At 24.7% G+C, this 13,510-nt stretch overlaps 1 protein-coding gene across 1 annotated transcript; it reads right to left on the bottom strand.

Moving 5' to 3' along the window:
- Positions 1–596: 596 nt before the first annotated feature.
- LOC113845992 (cucumisin-like) lies at positions 597–6,649 on the bottom strand. The gene is made up of 10 exons (XM_027473779.1): positions 6,528–6,649; positions 5,959–6,047; positions 5,084–5,178; positions 4,758–4,992; positions 3,997–4,516; positions 2,541–2,638; positions 2,214–2,435; positions 2,013–2,124; positions 1,720–1,933; positions 597–1,240 (listed from the first exon to the last, which is right to left on the bottom strand). Exons 1-10 carry the CDS (start codon positions 6,612–6,614, stop codon positions 714–716), a joined length of 2,199 nt encoding a protein of 732 aa, XP_027329580.1. The 5' UTR covers positions 6,615–6,649; the 3' UTR covers positions 597–713.
- Positions 6,650–13,510: the final 6,861 nt, after the last annotated feature.

The raw sequence follows: 13,510 nt of genomic DNA, 5'->3' as shown, positions 1-13,510 counted from the left end.
CAATGGCAAAAAAGAAAAAAAAAGGGGATGGACCATTGCATTTTTTAACGGATTACAGATCAAATTCTTATCTAAAGAGAGTGATGTGTTAGGTAGGATAATTTTTATTCATATTTTAATATTTTATAAAAATCAATTCTTTAAAAAACAATTTCAGTATTTTTAATACAAATTATATGAATATTTTTAATATATAATTTTAAAAGATTATATTTTAAAAATATTTATAGAAAATATATTAATCATTTTATAAAATTTTAAACTAATCAGTTTTAATTATAAAAAAATTGAATAAATTTATTATAATTCAATATCAAATTTTAATATTATATGCACATAAAAATATTTTATATATATATATATATATATATATATATATTAAAAAGTAATAGTTTAAAGATATATTTTTTAAATTATATCAATTTTAATAAAAAGTATTAAATAATATTATCTATTTTAGTATCCTTACGAATATTAAACTTACCGATGATCGTCCACGTTGTGGAATTAGTCAAGAAGAATAATGAATGAAAAAATCTTTAGTTAAAAGTAAACTATTAGTAAACTTGATCATTATTTATCACATACAAAGCACCCAAAATATTTATTCAGTAAAAATTGATTAGGAAGGACAAAAAGAAAGCTAAGAAATAGCATAATCATTGCCAATCATGTGGCTTATTTATGCATTGGCAAAGTTAATAGTAGAGAACTTATGGGGGAACATAGACCACAACGGGACTCCTTACTTGATAAGTGTGGTCATCCCAAATCAAAGAAGAAGAAACAATATTTGTAGTAATGCTCCCTTCGATCTGAAGTTTGAATGACTTTTTCTCACCCAAAGATGAGAACTGCAAAACATCTGGTGTAACTGTGATTTTTAATGATGCTGGATATGCTGTTATTGTAGCTTTATATGTAGATGTTGCCGATCCAACATTTGTGACAGTTCTGTAGAAAACGACACTAGTACTCTTTGAGCGAACCACGGAATGAGCAAAAGAAGGAAGATTAAGCTCCCAAACAGTTCCATTATTTGCTTGCGTACAAGTGCTATTATCTCCGGTAACAAGTTGTAGCTTTCTTGTGTCATAACCTTGGCCACACAAAAACTTAACATAATCAATTTCAGTAGCATCATAGACTAATCCGGGACTTGTTGCCTTGATGAGATTGATTTGCCCCGCACCATAAGCAAACTCGGCATCTTCATTACGTGTAGAACTCATAGCGGTGGCTGTAAATAAGAGAACAAACAAAATTGGTTGTAGAACATATGCATCCTACTAAATTGAACCATGAAAAATTGAAATAACTATGTATATTTTTTGGACTTGAATCCAATCAAGTCAATGAATTAAGTTACTCTTTTATTTCTTTTTGCAACAAAAATTGTGCGAAGTGTTTATTATAGAAGTTTACTAGCTTCTTGATTAAAATTTTCCATTTATGTTTATAAGTAATGACAGTTGGAATAAAGTGTGAATAGTCTGTGATAGAACATGAGCAATTTAAGAATTTATATATAAAGAGAAGGACCATGTACCCACTGCTTTGAGGTTCTCACTTTATGTTTTTTTTTTTTTCTCAAATAATAAAAAAGAAAAAAAGAGAGAGTAAGCTACTTTTCAAGCATGTGTATCATTATTTTCAAGCGAAAGACAGGATATAGACATAGATAGTTACAATCTACATTGGTGCCAAGGAGACTATTACCAGTTGTCATTAGTGCGGATTTAATCATTGCAGGAGTCCAATCAGGATGAAAGGATTTGACATAGGCAGCTGCTCCAGTAACATGAGGGCATGCCATTGAAGTGCCAGACAAGAAGTTGTAATTTGCTACTCTACTATCTCCTGGAACACCAGAAACAGGAGCAATTGGAGGCCATGCAGCTAGAATGTTAACTCCTGGGGCAGCTATATCAGGCTACAAAATCATAAAACAATTTGGAATAAGCAAACAACTTTGAAAAGGATAATTAAGTATAATTGTACTTTGAAGTTACCTTAAGAATATCTGGAGTGACTTTATTTGGACCTCTAGATGAGAAGTAAGGTATGTATGGGGCCGATGAATCTTTGCCTTCGGTACTCTTAAATATAGAAGCTGTTGGATTTCTATAACAATCAATAACATATAAATCAATATCTTCAAAATATTAAAAAAATGTACATCATATATATGATTTTGTTGAAAATTTTTGTACCCCGTTGACTTTAGATAAGAATATACGAGTCTCCCATCGTTTAGGTCAAGGTGAACTGCTGGCACCGTAAATACATTTGCCACATCTTTTGGGCTGCTAGTTCCAAATATAAAACCAGCAGCCCCAGAAGCATGATCCACATTTTTAGGATTTCGATAGGTTTCACACAAAACGATTTTTCCCTTCACCAAAGCTTTGTTCAAAGAATTTTGCGAGCAAGACCTAAGTAATGATGATGTTAGAATCAGAAAAATATAATACAAAAAAAGACTAGAACTAATTAACATAATAATAAAAAGGATAGACTAACAAGTGTATAGTTGGTACCTGGATGTGGTGTTACTATATCCAACGTTGGGTGCATCTCCTCCGTATATTAATGGATATTTTGTATTTCCGACATCAAATGTATTTATTGAAACTCCCTGCATGTGGAGTGAATTCTTCCTTAATAATTTTTTTATATATATTTTTAACAAAATAGTTTTAATAGCCTAATTTTTGTTATTCAAGGAAAAAGCTTGCATAAGGCCTATTGGAAGGAAAAATTATTGCATAGTCTTGATCTCAATCAGTAACGACATGATACATATGTACTTTTTTAAAAGTTAAACATGTGACGTGAGATATGAGTGATCGATACCACGTGACGTGGAGTAGCCACCTAAAAATTTTTCCATCGGAAGAGAAAGGAAAACAAAATTGTGTCACTCGTACTTTACTCTTCTTAACTCTCTTTACATACTTTAGAAAATATTAAAACATACACACAGAAAAAAGTACTCTTTTCAATGGATATAAACGTGGACATTAAATAACGATGTGAAGTAATTAGAAAAATCAAATTAAATAAATTGCGTGATTAGTATTCATGCTCTGGCTGTATGTCCCAAAGCTCTACTGATGAGTTGTACTATGAGCTTAATATTCTTTGGTTGGGATAATGCTTGAATGATGCAAGAGAAAAATATTTGAATAGTTAGTGCGTAGAATAAATAATTAAAAATGTATTTATTATTGGTTTAATTTTGAGTTCATCGTATGCTCTGAAAAGGTGAATAAATTAATGTATCATATATTTTCTTATATGATTTAAATTATTATATCATATTTCAATAGAAGTTATATAATAATGTAAAAATCTTCATCTGTATACTGCAGACAATTAACAGACATTATATATGGTCTTACCTAAGTTATAATAAGTTTCACTAGCTGATATATTTTTTAATTAGTGTGTGTTAAATTGGTGATATAGATATATTTTTAGTTTGGTTTCTTCAAATTTTAGGAATTTTTTTGTTATAGTATTTTTTTTTATTTCTTGCATTTTTGTTATATTTTGTTTTTAGTCATTATGGTTGATGTGATCTAAAAAGTTGTTACATATCAAATTTTTATTGAACTATATAAACGAGAATAACTAAAAATAAAATTATCCAAAAATATAGAGACTAAAATAAAAATATATATAATTCAAAATAACTAAAATAAAAATTACTAAAATGTAAGGATAAAAAAATCAAGCTTCTATTTTTTAAGCACTCACATTAATATGTGAATAGTTAAAAAAAATTAAAAATGTTTATTTTAAAATGAGTGGATTATATACTTACTCAAAGAAGAAAAATAAGAAGAAAAGAAAAAAAATGTAATAAGTAATATAATTAAAAAAAGGATAAAATAAATGAAAATAGAACAGGAGAAAGAAGTAAAATAAAATAAAATAAAACAAATTATTATCTGGTTATCGTATATCCATGATTTTTCTAATGAATATTACCTCATAGATTGCGCCATTGCCTAACTGGACCTTGGTCAAAAACTTTCTATCAATAGTGCTGGCTCCTACAGAAATGAACCAGGGTGCAGTATTTGAGATTGTGTATGCATTTGGACCCAAATTGCCAGCAGTTTTAGACACTAATATGCCCTTCTTCATTGCATGGAAAGCTCCTATTGCAAATGTGTCCTCAAAATAGTTTGGGTATATCACACTTGAAGGTCCCAATGAAAGGGAAAGTATGTCAACACCATCTGCAATTGCTTCATCATATGCGGCAAGGATATCAGCATCTCTACAACCCACTTGCCAACATACTTTATATACAGCAATACGTGCTGACGGAACTCCTCCTCTTGCTGTTCCTGACCCTATTCCAAATAAACTTGCAGAGCTAACTGCGTTTCCAGCAGCAGTTGATGCGCAATGAGATCCATGCCCATTTGTATCCTTTGGAGATATAATATCATCGTTTCCAAAATATCCGTTTATGCGAAAATATTTTGCTCCAATTATTTTGCTGCAAACATATACGGAACCATAAAAACATTATTACATGTAATAATCTTTCTACTGATGCTTCTTAATACAAACTTCTCTATATTTATAAAAATATTTATAATTCATAAATTTATACTTCATCATGAAAATGCTTATTATATTAAATAGTCAAATGAATGTCTTATATATTAAAAAAAATTAAATAACCCCATTAGTTTCTTAATTTTTATTCAGTGTAAGACTTCTTTAGCATTACATACTTGTTGCAAGTAAAGTTCTTGCAAGTGCCCTTCCATTTTGATGGCAGGGGACCGAATCCTCCTCCACTAAAGCTATAAGAATCAGGCCAAATTCCAGAATCAATTACTCCAACGATTATGTCTCCTTCTGCATTTGTTCTATTAACTTGTAGGGGAAAGGCTAGGAAGTCCCAAGACCTTGTTGTTTCGAGCTTGTTGTTTCTGTTAGGTAAAACTGAGACTACACCATCCATTTCTGGCCAAATATTGAGATTGGTCACACAATGTGTACATTACATTATAAAGAAGTGCATACAGAATTAATGGCAAGCATATTCATATTTTACCTTTCATTCTCTCCGCTTCTTCTTTTGTTAGCCTCGCAACAAATCCATTAAAACTCTTTTTGTAGCTATAAAGAAGAGCATCTGGTGCAAAGTTGCTGGATGGATATATGTCATTTGAAGTGGTAAGTATATTTTGTATAAAGAATACTCTTCTTCTCCGGAAATAAACAAAAAATTATATATCCAAAACACCTTTTAATTAAAACATTTTCACAGGAATGCCTTTATTACAGTGCTTTCACTGTTCTGTTGTTCAAATCAAATTGTTAATTGACGTCTGACTTGACTACTTTTGCTAGCATTCTTATGATAGTTTTATGCAATTTTTTTTTAGGCTTATGAATTTTTCATATTTTTATTAAGATATTAAAAATAAATAATATTATTTTTTGAATAATTTGAACCAAACTAAATTAATTTCAATTAATTCATATTACTCTCCTCTAAAATTGAATCAAACTAATCTATTACACCTCTGCTTTTAAGATTAGTAGTTTCAAATATAAATCATTCATTTAATATTCACTTGTAACTAAAATTGATTCAACAAAGTTAGAATAATCTTAAAAAAATTATAAATGGTCATCTGAACATACATTAAATTAATTTACATCGTATGAGTATTATTATTAGTCATTCAATAAGTACGCATTTGATATTTTTTAATTTTAAATTAAAAAATTATATATTATTTATGATAATAAATATAAGATTAATATATTAAATTTATGTTAATATATCAATTTATATATTTTATTTAAAAAATAATTTAAATATATTTATTTAAGATAGAAAAATATCTTTTCCTTTTCTCTAAAAATTTTCTTCACCCCAAAGAAAATGTGTAGCTATTATTAGGTATTAGTATATAAGACCTGCCGAGGACGTCTTGAACCATACTAGTGTGAAGAGATTCTATAGATTCCACGTCCTTCGGCTTATCACCCATGTAGACGATGTAAGTCTGCATATAGAACATGATTAGAGTGAGCAAGTTATAATATAAAATAATAAAAAGGGCATTCAAACGCAAGTTATATTAATTAAAAGTTTGAGAAAATAAAATTCTTTTTAATGGTTAATTTTATATTCATTTTGAAAATAATCCAAACTCTTCTAAAACCTTAAAAAAATTTGAAAACAGTTCAAACTTTTAAACTTTAAAATTTAATGTATAAAACAGATTTAAAAATTTTAAAAAGATAAGTAATTAAGAGTAAAATTTTAAAAGATATTTACATAAGTTCTCAAGACGAAAAAGAATGATAAAATTAGGAAAGAGAAAAAATGAAACACAAAAGTGTGCATGGTTGTGTTTTTGTAATTTGATTTTTACAAATATTTTGTAAAACAATTGAAAAAAGGGGTGAAAGAAAGTAAGCGAAGGAAGAAGATGGTGCAACACAAAGAACTATAAAACAGTTTAAAGATAAATACAATTTACCTTTGGATCATTCTCAGCAAATGATGGAGTCAGAAGCAGAATGCATATAAGAATTTGGAGCAGATGCCACAACCCTAAAGAGATCATCTTTTGGTCAGAGAAATCTTGATAAATTGATCGCCTGAGCTCTGATGAATACCCTGTGAATACATAAATAAATAAAGTGAAATGCTAAAGAGATCATCGCGTTTGTACATTTTCATTGATGATAACACATTCACAATATAACATTCTTTGATATCCTTAATAACTTTATTTTTACTTTTTCATATTCCAACTGCAACTTAGAGTTCTATCTGAAGGCGAAGGCGTTCGTGCTTAAACCTTTTCTCAGTTAATATAAATTATATAACTGATATCAGTTCGAGTGTCATTCTCCTAAAAAGTTCACCTCAAATATTGTTATAGAATGATTGCTTCGAGTATATATATCAGTTATTCATATTAAATTTGTCAACACAATCGATTTTTCTTTCGTTTCATTTTCTTTTTCTTTCTCTCTACACATACACACGCATAAATGTCTACAAGTATGTATTAGTGTATAAAGAAATCTTAAATTAATATAAATCATATCAATTATTATTTACTTTTATAATTTTTTAAAACAATATTTTGTGACAAATTATATATATAGGACAGTAAATAATTTTGAATCAATATATAATTTTATAAACATAATTTATATGATATAAATTTTTAATTTCACAACAAATTTTGAAATAAAATTATTTAATAAAAATTAAATAACATAAAAGTAAATATAACAGTATAAGTTTATTTGTCGATGATTAATTGATGTTGATAAATAATTATACCATTTACAATAAGAATTAAAGCTGTTCGATAAATTTATTTATATCAATCATTTTTAATTATTGCAACAATATATATATATATATATATATATATATTATATCAATAATTCTATTATATGTGCATTTATCTCAATAACAAATAAAATCTTTAATATATGCCTTTATATATATATATATATATATACTAATCATTATCTGACGTTGATAGCAAATTGTTGTATTAATTGTAAATAACAATAAAAGTTATTAAGATAAGTCGATTCTTTTATCACTTGCTATTAAACAAAGAATTTATAATAATGACTTATAAATATTACTACAATTTAAATATCTATACTAAAAATTTATATGTTTTTTCTCTTAATTTTTGTCGTGAAAAAGTATTAAAATTCTTCTAATCATAAGAGTACTATGAATAAATACTAATTGACGATAAAGTTAATATGAATAAATGATATCTATTACTAAAATTAATAAGAGTAATGATGTGGTAACAATTTATAATTAATGTAAAATAATAAAATTAATTGGATAAAAATAATAATTTACAAATGAATAAAGTTAGAAAAACAGGAAAGGTAATTTATAAATTAAAAAATAGTAAATATATATTAAATAATAATTAATTACATACTCAAGATATTATAAAAATAAAAAATAAAATAAAATTTTCTATCACCTTTTTTTACAATTCTTCTTCACTTTCTTCTCTTCTTTGTTTCGTACGCACACTCAAATTCTCAGACCATTCGTATTACTCTCTCTCGACTCAGTCCATTTGGAGACCTGAAAGGACCTTTGATTCGTCCATTTTATAGCCAATAAATGAGATAGTGTCGTGCTGAATGTTTTGTACACGTGTTGCTTTTTTAAACCAAGAAGATAAATAAAATAAAAAAGTGAAAATTTATTTATTTTAATTTAGATTAAAATATTTTATAAATATTATTTATTTATTTATTTGCACATGTCCTTTTCAATCTATATTTATACTATATTATTTCATTATATATTAATTTGATGATAATTAGTGTCTAATTTTTTATACTGTCAGTATATATTAATTATTTTTTTTATCATAATGTTTAGCTCAAGTGCTTCAAACAAATATTATAAAAAAAATTAATTCATACAAATAAGATTAATATAATCAGTGCTATAGTAAAGATTTATGATTTGCCATGAGTAAATAAGATAAGTATAATGGAAGCTTATAACAAATATAAAATCGAAACAGCGAATCATCTTCAAAGAATTATTAACTTGTACAAATAAATAATTTAAATGGTGTATTTATATATTTTTTAATTTATTTATAATAAAAATATTTATATTATAATATATTAGAATTAAGGATTTAATTTAAATATATTGAGAATAAAAAATCATCTAATCATAAATTGTTATATTAATAAAATTCATTAATTTATATAATAATTAATTTAAAAATATTATTTATGATGTATTCTAATAAGTTGATATGCAGTATAAAAAATTGAATACTGATACAATAAAATTAAACTTCATAATAAAATTTTAATTATAAATAAACAAAGTTAAGAGAAATATAATCAAGGTAGCAACTTATAAACTAACTGGAAGATAAAAGTAAATGATAAATAATACCTTATCAGTTATTTAAAATATTTGAAAAAATTTAAAAATGATTTTTTTTCTTGTCTTTTTTGTTTTCTTTCTTTGGTATCTCATTCAATCTTTAAAACAAATTATGTGCACTTAATTATAAATAAATATTATTTTTTATCTTTAAAATTTTCATTTCAATCCCTAATTTTCTAAATTTATTTTAAATATATTTCATTACTATTTTTAAAAATAAAATAATTATACGAGACAATATTGATATTAATTTTTTTATATTTTTAAAAATTATTTTTTAAGTCTATGAACTATCTTATAAATTTTGGCTACGGCCCAATCATAATTGTTCTAAAACTAATGGGTAAAATTACTGTGTTAAAATAATAAAATATTTTAAAAATAGATAAAGTTATTGAAAATAAACAATAAATTATTTAGTTAAATTTATTAAAGGGATATCGCAATTAAAGGTCTTTATGCTTTACGAGGAACAACCATTCTTACGTTAAAATAAAATTCAATTAAGAAACACAAAGCATTACATGAAAACAAATTATATACATACAGTATAAAAGTATGTTAATATCTTACTAATGTAAGTAAATGGTCATATAATAAATATAATTCTTTAATATTATTACATGAATCAACTTGTAAGTATTATTCTAAATTAATTTATGGTTTAAAATTTAATTTTTAGTTAATTTAATTATAATATAATAAATAATAATACTAATACTAATAAAAATATTAATGACAATATTGAATTTCAATGTTTATTAACATTTATTTCCTTCTGTAACAAAGTAGAAAATGCCTAAATCAATTATTTATTCACATAAATTTAAAAGAGGGCAAAAATTTAAATAAATTTAACTAAAATTAAAATAACTAGTTTAAAAATATGTGAAATATAAAACTATTTTATTTTTTTTAATAACTATATATAATTTTATCAAAATAATAAATATTTAATAAAATTAAATAATTTTAAAATATACTTTATTTAAAATATTTCTTTTATATCATAATGTCTAAAAAATATTGAAATAAATATCAACAATCAACAATATTAATAACCATAAATTTAAGAGATGAGACAATTAAAAATAAATTCTAAACTTAAAAATATGTATTTTTAAAAATATTTTAAAATTATATAAATTAATATTAAAATTTTAAAATAAAATTAACAAAAGTGTGATAAAAAATTATTATAGTAAGAGAATATAAATTACTTATCATTTTCAATCAATTTTAATTGTAAGATATACATATTACAAATTATAAAGAAAAATAATTTTATTAATATTTTACTTCTTAAACAATAGACTTTTAAGTTGATTAAAAAATCATTATATTATTTTTTTCTTACTCTTAATTATTTATTTTTTACTTTAATGTTTTAAAGGAACTATATTTAGACACACTGATGCCAATTTGCGGGTTCCATTCCAGTTGTCATTTCGTGTTTGAACATGCAAAATGGGGCATCACAAGAAATAAAAACAATCCATCCTTTACATGAAAACACACCCAAACCGCAAGATAATGTTCTCACCATAGCTTTTCTATCATGTTAAAATCCCTCGGTCCAAAACCAGCGGAAACAAACAAAATTAAATTAAATTGAATTAAAATGACACTAAAGATAAGAGTTGTTTGAGAAAATTAATTACACTTTTAGTTTTCATATTTTAATTTTAAATTTTAATTTGTTATATTTAATTATTTTTAAAATTATTTAAATATTTTTTTATCTTAAAAAATTATTTATAATTAATAAAAACATAATAAATATATAATATATCATTAATTTATATAAACTTGTAAAGAAAAAAAGTATGTAAAATAATTATGTTTTACAATTTTTTTGAACTTTTTTATTTAACTTGTTTAAAATTTGAAAAAAGTATATTATTTTTAACTTGCAAAAGAAGTTTTACCTGATCTTCATATTATTTTTTTAAAGTATTGTCCTAGAACTTATCCAAATTAAGTCTTAATTTAATATATTAAAGTGAAAAGCATAATTAGCGTGATAAATTAGGAGTAAAGTATGACTTATTTAAAAACAAATAGAAAAGAGGGTGAAAAATTTTCAATAAGATAAAAAAAATAATTTCTTCTTACATTTAAAGGGCTATTTTAATAAACAATTCATTATCCATTGTCTTAGGATGCTTGTAGTTCGGGTTAAAGTGATTTTAAGTAAAAGGTAATAAAATATGTTTTGGTTTAAATATAATATTAACTTCCATCTCCATTAAAAGTAATTTAGATGGTATTAAATGATTCAACTTCAATATATAATACAATTTAACAAAAAATTTACATAAATCGTATTTATTATTTATTTTACACTTTTAAATTAAAAACTCATTTTATATAAACTACAAAATTTATATAAAAAATTGTAAATTTAATGACATTTTTAATTTTTTTTATCGATTATACAATCACAATTTTAACTTAAATCAAAACTAATATATATATATATATATATATATATATATATATGAAACATTTTAAGTGAAAAAAATTGTTATTATAAAAGGTGAGAGACATTAATAATGATTATTGGATAAAATAAAGAACTTATTACTATCTCATTATTCACTTTCTTCTTTTTTAACAATTATTAATATCTCTCACCTCTCATTTGAAATATAAATTATTTTAAAATTAAATATAAATTTGATTCAATTTAATAATAGAAATAAATTTTACTATTTTAATTTTTTGTTCGATTTAATTAATTAATCCATTTTCATATATTTTACAGCTATCATTAAATTTTTGAAATATTTAGTGAATATTTTAAAATTAATATTTATATAAATTTAAAATGAATAAAAGTTATAATTAGTTTTAATAAATATCTTATTATGTTAAAAAGATAAAATTTATAAATTAAAATAAATTTAAATTTTAAAATATAAATTAAAATGTAATTTTAAAATAGAAAAAAACTAAAATCTAACAATAATTTTGCTTAAAATTATTTGTAAAAATTATTTCTTTTAAAAATTAGAACTTACAAATAATATATACAAATGGATATTTTTTATTCGCATTCATCAACAGCCTGATCTAACCCAATCCATATCCTGACCAAAGAAACCTAAGCAGCTTGGAAAACCATACTCCACATAGTCAATTCCAATCTGTGACTCGTCTCCAATGTTGTCTCATGCGAACTGCTTGTGCCGTACATCACGAAAAAACAACGCCACTTCACGTGTTGAAGACTTGAAAACAGCCTATGCAACTAATCTCACTCTATTATAAGAACAAAAACGAAGCCTAACCACAGGTTGGGAGGAGGAGAGAGCTCAGAGGACAAAGAACATGTGAAGAAAGTTGTTGGGACCCCAAGAAATTTCTTCATCTGGTACTGTGTTCATTGTTCATTTTGGAAATCATTCGAAGAGGTCTATTTTGTATTGTCGTTTTGATTGGGTGGATGCTTAATCCATGGGCCACTGTGGGGAACATTTTTTTTTCTTTTCACTCTTGCAATTATAATAGCATTGAAGGAATTTGAAGACTTGAAGATCAATGTTTACAGTTTTATAATGGATATTCTTGATGTTCCGTGGTTTAAAATGAGAGGGTCTTTAGTTTTTGTTTTACTTTTAAATTAGCTTGTTTTGTTTTCATATCATGTTTGATAGTTTGTCATTGCCACCCTTCCTTCTTCTTTTACTGGAACCTCCATTGAAGGTACTACCAAAATCCGCATTAAAGGTTCTGAGAAGTTGAGCATGTTTGGAGATTTTATTTGACTATAGTTTTTGCATCAACGTGGAGGTCCTGGGAATTTAGGTCCTGAAACTTATACTTAAAATTTTAACTATACTTTTTGGATGAGGAGAGAAGTGAAAAAAATGAGAAAAGGTGATGTGAAAAGATATTGTGAAAGTTTAAGTTTAACGTTATTATATAGAATTGAATTTGAAGCAACGTGATCTTTAATTAATTTTGAGTAGAATGCATTTAAAGCAACATAATTTTTATTTAAATAGCATGTAAACGAACTCGGGTAAAAAATTGTTTTTTGGATATTTTACTTAAAATTACTTTTAAAGTGAGTAGCTCACTAATGCTTGACTATAAATCAATGATAGACGAATGTTTAAGAAATTAAAACACGAAACCAAACATAAAATTTTAGTGTTTAAAATTTATATTTAATCGGTAATGTATCTATATTTTTTTCAATATTATTAGTTATAAATTTTGTATTAAATTTATATTTATAAAAATTTTAACTCAAATTCAAACATATATTCAGTGTGTACGCACTTGCTGCCAATGCCTTAAGTTTTTGCTTAACAGTATAATACCATGTTTGATTCTAGGAGTTCAGAGATGGGTTCAAATTCAATAGGCTAAAAACACTATCTTCATTTTATTTTCCTTATTGATTAATGAACTTCCGATTCACTTGAATATGAGTGATTAGAATTTGAACGAATGAAATTGATATAGTTTAATAGTTTAGTTGAGTTAAAAGAAGGTGGGGAAATTGATTGATTTTAGAGGGTCCACAACTGTTGA

This window comes from Abrus precatorius, unplaced genomic scaffold (genome assembly GCF_003935025.1).
Source record: "Abrus precatorius isolate BTA unplaced genomic scaffold, Abrus_2018 Scaffold8, whole genome shotgun sequence".
NCBI lineage: Eukaryota > Viridiplantae > Streptophyta > Magnoliopsida > Fabales > Fabaceae > Abrus > Abrus precatorius.
Note: the sequence above shows the minus strand (reverse complement) of the source record. Positions and strands in the feature narration are given on the sequence as shown.

Coding starts and splice junctions, on each gene's coding strand:
- LOC113845992 (XM_027473779.1), bottom strand. CDS start 6,614: ATGATCTCTTTAGGGTTGTGGCATCTGCTCCAAATTCTTATATGCATT. Junction 6,048..6,527: donor TTGCTGAGAATGATCCAAAG/GTAAATTGTATT, acceptor TTCTATATGCAG/ACTTACATCGTCTACATGGG. Junction 1,241..1,719: donor ATCCGCACTAATGACAACTG/GTAATAGTCTCC, acceptor TCTTATTTACAG/CCACCGCTATGAGTTCTACA.